This window comes from Filicampus tigris, chromosome 8 (genome assembly GCF_054856515.1).
Source record: "Filicampus tigris isolate MCC_2025a chromosome 8, RoL_Ftig_1.0, whole genome shotgun sequence".
In the NCBI taxonomy this organism is placed as follows: domain Eukaryota; kingdom Metazoa; phylum Chordata; class Actinopteri; order Syngnathiformes; family Syngnathidae; genus Filicampus; species Filicampus tigris.
The window spans coordinates 8,367,986-8,377,400 of NC_141224.1; the positions used below are offsets into that span (position 1 = coordinate 8,367,986).

The 9,415-nt window shown below is 39.1% G+C and overlaps 1 protein-coding gene across 4 annotated transcripts in view; it reads left to right on the plus strand.

The window, feature by feature from the left end:
• Positions 1-7,945, plus strand: part of LOC147143338 (uncharacterized) — a 91,296-nt gene extending 83,351 nt beyond the window's left edge. For 3 of the 4 annotated variants that reach the window (XR_015087857.1, XR_015087858.1, XR_015087859.1), the window contains one exon: positions 1,709-2,156. Coding sequence is in view for 1 of the 4 variants with exons in the window: in XM_086038359.1 (XP_085894485.1) it covers positions 1,709-1,792; positions 7,770-7,782 (97 nt within the window). In the remaining 3 variants the exon portion in view is untranslated. Of the gene's footprint in view, positions 1-1,708; positions 2,157-7,769 lie in introns of those variants that run through there. The other variant, XM_086038359.1, reaches the window with a different exon arrangement.
• Positions 7,946-9,415: the final 1,470 nt, after the last annotated feature.

Genomic DNA, 9,415 nt, shown 5'->3' on the forward strand with positions numbered 1-9,415 from the left:
GGGGACTGTGCAGTTACGATGGAACCGTTTCTCAGAACGGATTCAATAAGGAACTCCGCCGCCCATTTCCTGGTTTGACAGTATATACAGAAAATGATCATTCTGTCCAGCTTTTACAAAAATACTTAACCATATATACAATTTCATATGAACTGATGAGTGGAATAATGTAGCTTGGGCTGAACATTTTCACGAGCGCCTCGCCGCTCGCATGGCCTGATGGTTGTAGCCACCGCCTCGGGGGTGACTGCTTTGGGCGACTGCCGGAGGGCTTAGGACGCCGGAGAGAGTGAGGATGACAAGCCATCGAGTCAAAGAGGCGGACAATGAATTTAAATGAGACTGAGCTTTCCATTCAGTATGAATGAACGCTAGCGGCGAGTTTTGCGTGCCGTTTGGAAAAGCACCATCACACTATTTCATCAACATATGCAATTGCAAATCTGGTTAAGTGTTGTTGTAAAACATATAAGTACTGCATACAATGTATTTTGGACTTGATGGCGGCCAGTTGGCAGGTGTTTGTCTCGCTGGCCTAAACCCAGAAATAGATTTTTCATCTATATGTGAAAGTTTCCGTGCATTTGTTAGACTGTACTTTGCGACGTCGCCACATCATGCAACGGCAATTCATATTTTGAATCGCCGCAAAAACAGTGGCCGAGAGTCACCACTTGTGAAATGTTATGGCAGAACCCCGCTCGCTGTTTGGGTGCACTGTGCGGTGGAGTTCAGTTGATCCTGCCCACCCCGCTGCTGTTGTCATAAAAATGTTTGTGCGATTTAACGATTCCATTCCAATTTCTGTATGGCACGTCTATTTTGGGGATGAAAGCTGACGTCAGGCCGGCCTCGGTGATGGTGGAGAATAGTAGGAAGTGGCAAGGAACAAAAGACATTCTAAGGGCACGGTGGGATCTGAAAGGCGATGCAAGGTCACAACTGCAGATAAGATGGCATCGGAAAACTCCATTTGACAGCTTTTATTCGCTGGTGCCGTTTCTCTAATGCTATGTTGGGTTTTGAGTGCCAATGGGTTGCAGGTCATATGATATTAGGATGATGTTAGCATCTTAAGCTTAATAGCATGGCATTATTTTACAAATGTATCGCTAGCACACCATTTAACTCTAGTTAACTTTTAAGACAACAAATATGTAAGATAGATAGTAAAATGAACAGAAAAAGTGCCATGAGCCCAAAAATGTATTCTGGCAAACCTCCAAAGCCAACCCACTAAAACTCATCCTTGCTCGCTAATTTTGTTTCCATTAGAGTCTGACACTGTAAAAAAAAAAAAAAAAAAAAAAAAAAAAAGATGGTTGAACTACAAATTTTAAAGCAACACATTTTGGTTACATTTTAAGATGTTTTAAGTTTTGCTATTGCAAAAATTGGCTTTCCTGCATTTCACAAAATGCAGTGTTTTAACCACAACTTGAAGATATAAGTAAAAAGATCTTGCTTTCTGTTTTGCGCTAACCAACATTGTTGCCATAAATGTCACTAATTTATCTTTTAAAGTTTTTCCAACGTTTTTGGCCAGAAGGTTGTGTACCACTTTGAACAGTTCCAGATTGAATTAAATATGTATAGTGGGTAACCGCACGTTCTCTCCTGCAACTTTTGTCCTTGATGTGGTTTGAAAACACGTACTCTTTTCTTTTTTCCCCCCCCTGCATGTGGAAAATGTATTCTCTGCTATAAGCCATCTGTCACTGAGTTGCCGTGATCCCGGGATCCGACCGCCACGCCGCAACTTCCCCTGGCTCAGCATCCCGCCAACTCCCAGGTGCGAGCGCGCTTTGGCTAAATCCTGCAGACTTTCTTTCAATAAGGTTCAAATATTGCCGAGGTTCAGCGAGGTTTAACGACATTTAGGAAAATCAAAGATGAAGGCTGAGAGGGATTTCAGACGTTTGTGGGAAAAGTCAAGTCAATGCTTCCGACTCTTGTGTTTTAAAAACAAGCCTAAAACCAAAAGAAAACATCCCATTCCAACAGATGGCGCCATGGTTGCCTTTCCAATACCTATTTGATATCACATCTGTCCCATGAAAACATTTTTGTAAAAACTTCACCAAGTCTTGATCTGTTTTTTTTTTTTTTTTGTGAGGCAAATATACCATGCCCATATGAATTCTGCCTAGCAACAAGGATGCACCTAACACTGAGATGCTATGTAAGTTGAAGTTGATTGTTAAAGTTTATAAATCAAAAGTACATTTCCTAAAAAGGTTTATTTTATTTTTATTTTATTTACTTTGGGGGTGGGGCGAGGGGGTTCAATAAGAGACATATAGTAATTACAATCGTACATTTTTAAGAAAGTGTTTTTAGAATAAAACAATCTTTTACAAGAATAATATTTTTTTTCCCAGAGGAAAAGGACAAAAGCTGAGAATTAAGTCTTTATTAAGGAAAGTCTATTGTTTTCCCAAAACATTCTCAGAGATGACTCATTCTTTTAGAAAAGTGGTATTTTTTTAGAAAAGTTGTATCTTGAAGAAAAAAGTATTAATCACATGAACTGTAAATTGTTGTATTTTTCAAGAAAAAAAAAAAGTATTTTTCCCCCCAAAATCAGTAAGAATCAGTAAAATTATAAATAGATGAAAGTAATTAGATACAATACATTTTATAATAAAGGAATACTTTGAATTTTCCAAGAAACAAAATTGCAATGTTACAAGAATAGTCTATTTCTTTCTTTCTTTCTTTATTATTTTTTAGAAAATATAAAGATCTTTCAGGAAGAAGTCTTTTTCAAGAATAGACAAAGTTTGATTTTCTGGGAAAAAAAATATTCATTCTTTTTTCAAGAAATTGGACATGCAGCAATTACAGGAATTAAGACACAGTTTTAAATGTGTTTTTTTAAAGGATTTTTTAAAGTTAAAATCGCACAAGAAGTCGTTTAAAGTGTTTTTTTTCAAGGAAACCTCTTCAGATAATGAAGTCTTTTTTTTAAGAAATGCTGGGGGTTTTTTTAAACATATTTTGAGAAAAAACGTAATCTTTGTCATGATTTTCAAGAAAAAAGTCATATTCGGAGAATTTTTAGGAACAATTATTAAAAGTATGAGTACATTAAATGTATACATGCAAGTAAAACAATAAAGAGCACAACAGACAGTGAGTGGCAGTCGAATAGTTTTCCTGGCCAGTAGCCTACCTAAGTGCTTGTTTTTTTGTTTTTTTTTTTGGTATATAAAAACATTATTGGGCGTACGAGTGGCAGCTGAGCGCACTGAAGCTTGTCGAGTCTGTTTTGGTCATTGCACAAGTGGCGTCGGAGCGTTATAGCTTAGGAATGGACGAGCCAGAAGAGGAGCTCAGGGTTCAACGAGCGACGAGAGGACGCTCGAGAAGACAACAGCGGCGAGCTTTTAGTCAGGTGTCGCATGAGAGTTTTATTAATAGCCTGACTACCGCCTGTTGGGTGACTTTATTGACTTTGTTTTAGCACAATGCTCAAATGGCGTACAGACGGGACAAATCAGGTCAGGACCATCCAAAGCGTGTTACAAAATGACCGCTAAATGTCACAGCAGCTGACCTGCTAAACGCTGACATACTGTACATTTAATGCATACATTTTAATATTTGTTCCATCAATTAGTCCTAAATTAGGCCCAAGAGTGATTTGTCTTCATTTTGGAGTGTCTCCATTGGCTGAACTGCTGCTCGTGAAAATAGACGATTACATAGACGGAAAAAAATGGGCTTCCAACTATACTTTGTCCGACTTTTTATTTTTATTTTTTTAGTTTCCCGTCTATCGTTTATCGCCTACAAAACGGGCGTCCGTCATAGAGCTAATTATTGGTGCTCTGGGAGTGGCAAATACCATAAAATCCCGTGAATAACGCACCCGTGTATAAGGTGCTGAGTGTTATATCTCAAATCTGATTGGTTAAAAAGAGGAACAGACATTTCAGCAGTGTGTGTGTGTTTTTGACTCCAGCACTTGAAGGTCTTGGTCGCATTACAGTTAAATAGCAACACATTGAAGCTAAAATCTTATTGGAACCCCCCCCCCCTCCAAAAAAAAAAATTAAGCCACAATTGACCGAAGGCTGCATAGCCAAGACATGAAATTGGAAATAAATAGTTGTAAATATAGGTCAGTGCTTCTGACCTTGAATGACCTGACTGCACATCACTGTTAAGTATTATACTGCCCACTGGTGGCCAAGGCTTGCACACCAGAAGGAGCAGCACAATGTCCATTGAATTAATGCATGAAATCATGATGCAATAATTTTTTAATTCTATGCAATTTTTTTAATCACATAAGGGATGTATGTTTGTTTTATACAGAGCATACAAAATGCTATGCTAAGAGAAGATTTAAGGTCAAATTAAATAAATAAAGATGACATCCGAGCAGCAACAGCTGTTAACTGCAAAGCGGCGGCCATCTTGCTGGGGAAATCTAACGAGATAAACAGATTAATGCCGATAAGGCAAAGACATGTGCCGCTCTCTTCCGTAACTCAGCAAACATCTTCATGTGAGCGCATATTAATATGATTCAGTCCCCAGTTAGTTCATCTAGTTCCATTAAAAAAAAAAAAAAAAAAAGAAAGAAAGAAAGCAGCTGTGGTCAATGCGGTGGTTTGCACTATTTATTCATTTTTTACCTATCTATCATCCATCCAATCCATCTATGCATCTATCCAATCGGTCTAGTTGACCGGAAGCCTCACACCTAAGAAATTTATTCAACTATTAGCTATTTATCGATCTTTAAAAAAAAAAAAATTCTTAAAGAAATATATTACACTAACATATAGTAACGCCACCCCAAAAACAGTCATACTCAATCTTACTAATCCTTTTTTTTTTTTTTTTTTTTTCATAACCCATCCGTCCTTCCATTTCAGTTTCGGATCATTTGGCCTTGGCAGAGGTCACTCCAGCAGAAATCAAGTTTCACATTGAGCCGTGATGGAGTGCAGGCTTGCCCGAATCGGCGGCAGATGTGCTTGCTGATGCTTTATCTCCAGATGAATACAATCAACTCAAATAATACAATAAGCGAGAGCAGGTCAGCGCGACGTCTGCAGGTCCGCTCCTGGCCGACTACCTACCGGCCCTTGGGACAGCGCCGTAAATCCAACAGGGAGTCAAGCGGGAACCTCCATCATATCACCATAGACATCTTAGTCCCACAGACCACACCAAAAAAAACGAGCGGGGAAATTACCGATAATCACCCGCCAACAATACTTAACACACCCTTAATACTCGTTGACTTTGCCGTTGGTCTCCAAGCTTTTGACGTTACCAAAAAATACAACTTCATTCTCGAAAGACTTTCATTTTTTTAAAAACCAAATATATCTTTATTCTCAAGAATATCACTAGGGCCCAACCGATTAATTCACCGATTACGGCCCTTCAAACATCGGCCAAATGGACGATATTTGCTGAATGTTTTTGTCTTTGTATACTCTAAACAATTTATAACAGTGGTACACAGGTAACACAACTTGTGCATGTTGTGCAAGGAATTGACCTGGATGTCACTATTTTACCCGCAACCTAAAGTCACAGTTTGTGTAAAAAAAAAAAAAAAAAATACAGTGCAACATAAATCAAATGTGTTAAATATGACTCACATTCAACTACTGGTAATACAAACACACACATGACAAGGATTAATGTCCCTATAACTTCATTGATTAAATCCACGGTGCCACGCAATGCATTCTGGGATGGAAAAGGAAAGTTAAAAGTTCCTTTTTTGTTTTTTTAACCCCTATTTTTTCAGTTGACCCCTGCTCTTCGTGGTGACCACGAATAACAAAAATATTTTAAAAAATAGTAAAAAAACAAAAGCAACATTTCTCAACTCTACAAGAGTAGCTGTGTGTTAATGTTACTTTTTTTTTTTTTTTTTTTTACCCTTTAGCTCAACATCATGCTAACACAGTAAATGACGGCACGTCCTTTTGGAAGAAAATGAAATTACACGTCCTCATGATTCTATGAAATGTTGCAGATTTTTTTTTTTTTTTTTGTTGCTTTTTTTTTTCAATTTGAACAAGCATCACATGCTCCATATTATGCCGGGCTGTCAGCAAGGGTAACTGACTTTAATGATTGATTTTTTTTTTTGTTTTTTTGTGTGTGAGTATATGGAATGTAGTCTGCCTTATGAAAAGTTTCTCAATGTGGACATTGTTGATTGATGCGTCATCGCTGCAGTTATGACATGCTCGAGAAGGAAGTAGAGTTAGTTGGAGGTGAAACCTGTTTTAAAGTGACAATGGCATTGTTCACCGAACACAATGTCATTATTATCATCATCACAAGTGCTAATAGGCACACTCGTCTCATTCATACATCAATTATGTGTTACGTTTGAAAAGCTAACAATGTGCTCACAGTGTTTGCACAAGTGCCACTGAACGGAAATGTTTTGTTTTGTTCCCATAACTACAAACTACACGGACAAGTTGTCATCAACAGGCACAGAAATGACAGGGTTTTTTTTCAGGGAAAAAAAGTTGAAGTTTTATAAGAATAGAGATATTTTCTTTTGTTTCGTTTTTTGTTGATTTATTTTTTTTATCTTTTTATTTTTTATGTTTGATGGAAAAGTGAGATTATTTTGAGAATAATCGGAGTTGAATATTTCTCCTTTTTTAAAATGTTATGAATGTTGTTTTTTTGGTTGTATTTTTTCAAGACAACAAAATAGCATTTTTTGGGCGGAAAAGGTTAAATGAAGTCATACTTTTTGGACAGTCAATTTTTCATAGTGTTTTTTTGGGGGGGGTGAGGGGGTTTAGTGTTGTCGTATTACAAGAATAAAGACATTTTTTTTTATTATTTTTGCAGAAAAAAAGTCAAAAGGAAAAATATACCATAAGGATTGTAATTGTCTTGCATAAAGAAAAACAAAATTCTAAGGGGGGGGGATTCATTCTCTTTTTTATTTTAGAAAAACAATTTCTATTAACTATTTACATCTCCTTTAAACACATTTTTTTTATTTTGTCATTTTGGATTTGATGAATGACATGAAGAGCAGTACGTTTCAGCTGGCATTGTTTTTGTCACGCGTTATGTAATTAAAGTTGAGTGGCACAATAAATTTAAGTGCTAGACAGTTCTCAAGCTATTATTAAAAAATGACTCACAGGTGCGTCTCACAATTTGACACTTGAGCCCCACGAAACAGTGAGAAGGAAGAATAACACACCGTCCGTCCATCTGCTTTTTGGCCCTCGGTGCTCTCCCATTTTCAATTAGCGAGTGACTCACTTCCCACCCCGCCGACAAACAAATATCAATAAATATCTGTCAATACAAATCAAGAGAGGTGAAGACGCCGACAAACAAGCCGAGCGGCACCGAAGTGCTCATGCTCATTATGTCTGTTTTGCGAGGGATCAGACGTGTTTGCTCGGGCGGCAGGGAAGGTTTAAGACGCGCAGATGGCTCCCAAGCGCCGCCGCGATGGCAAAATCACTCGGGCCCGCAAAAAAAAAGCCAAAAGACACTCTTTGAAGCACTTTTTGCACTCTGTGACATTACTAAAAGAACCAAATCCATTAAAAAAAGTTGTGCTGTTTGCCTAGGGTGAAGAAAAATCTAATTTTCCCCCATTTTAAAAAAAATGTTGTTACATTTTTCAATAAATGCTTTTTAATCATGACAATATCGCTTCATTGTTTTTGAGAAAATGCATTTTTTTTTTTTTAAAGTTTTTGACTTCTTTTAGTAATCATTTTCCTCTGCTTATCTGGGGTCAGGTCGCAGGGGTAGCATCTTAAGCAGGGAAGCACAGACGTCTCTCTCCCTAGCCACTTCATCCAGCTCCTCCTGAGTCAAAGTCAGCCAAGAGACATGTTCTCTCTAGCGTGCCCTGGGTCATCCCCGGGGCCTTCTCCCAGTGGGCCCTAACCCCGGAACACCTCAACAGGGAGGCACCCTCCAGATTCCCAAGCCACTTCATCACTTCCTCAGAGGCCTCAAGACTGTGCTTTCTCATGGGAAGGCATGCCGGTGGAATTGAGGAGGTTTGAGAAGTATTCTCCCGGCTGATTCACAACATCCCAAATCGAGATCAGCCACACGCCACTCCCAATAAATGCAGTTGAAAGTTGAAAGTGCGCTACTTCTCCTTCCTGAGATGATAGATGAGAGGATAGTAGACCTGAACTTTTTAAAAACCATCTAGAAATCATTCTGCACGGCCTTGTCGAACTCTCCCACGCCCGAGTTTTTACCCATCAGCTGCTTCCGGAGTCACACAGGCAAAAAAAGGCCGGATAGGGCTACTTCCTCTCGGCACCTCTCATCGTGGGCCACTCCAGAGTGGGGAGCCCATGGGAAGGGGGACCCACGTAACCTCTTCAGGCTGTGTCCGGCCGAGCCCCCTGGGCGCAGGCCCGGCCACCAGGCGCTTGCCAGCGAGCCACACCCCCAGGCCTGGCTCCAGAGGGGGGGCCCCGGTGATCCGCGTACCAGGCAAAGGAAAACAATGTCCATATTCAGTATCTTATCTTAATCACCATAGGGGTCTAGGAGCTGTACTTTGGTTCCTCCCCGAGGACTTTTTTTGCTATTGGTGACCCTGCCAGGCGGCATAAAGCCCCAGACAACTTAACCCCTAGGATCATTGGGGCACACAAAGCCCTCCACCACGATAAAGCGCCCATCTCACTGAGGGGGCGAACATTTCCGACTGTGTGTTCATGTCAGGGTTCGTTCAAGGTCGCAAATGTTCGCCAAGCCGTCGTCAGGCGTTCGCCTGTACTTTTTTTTTCTGTCGCAAGGGTATTTTGAACATGTTCGAAATTTCCTTGCTTCAAGAAAAATCACTAGAACTGTTGGTAAACGTCTGGCGAAAGTTTTGTGAACATTTGCGATATTGAACAAACCCTGACGAACTCTGACTTGAACGTAACATTTCTTTGAAAATGCAAGCTCAGTTAGCTCAGCTTAAAATGACGGCTCAGGGAGTCGATTATATTATTTATAAAGGTTAAAATTTTAACTCATTTGTTTAAGTTAAGAAGCAGGGGGTGTATATTTTTTAAATATACTGCCAGATTAGTTGCAGTTTTCCAGAAATGGGGCAGATTTTGTTTTTTTTCAGAGAAAAATTTCAGAGTAAAAATGTTTTAATCTTCCAATACTTTTTTTCTTTTCCAGAAAATGTGTTGTAATCTTACGAGAAATGATGGCATATTTTTTGAAAAAAAAAAAAAAAAAAAATCTCGTATTTTCAATCACTCTTGTAAGGATTTTTTTTTGTAAAATGTTGTAAGGATTGGATTGCAAAATTATTCCTTTGGCTTGGTGAGCCAGTGCGCTTTTGCATTTCTTGATGGTAAAAAGTGAGGGTAGAGATGATGTTGGAAAGGGATGCAGGTGTGTGTTTGGGTTCTTTGGA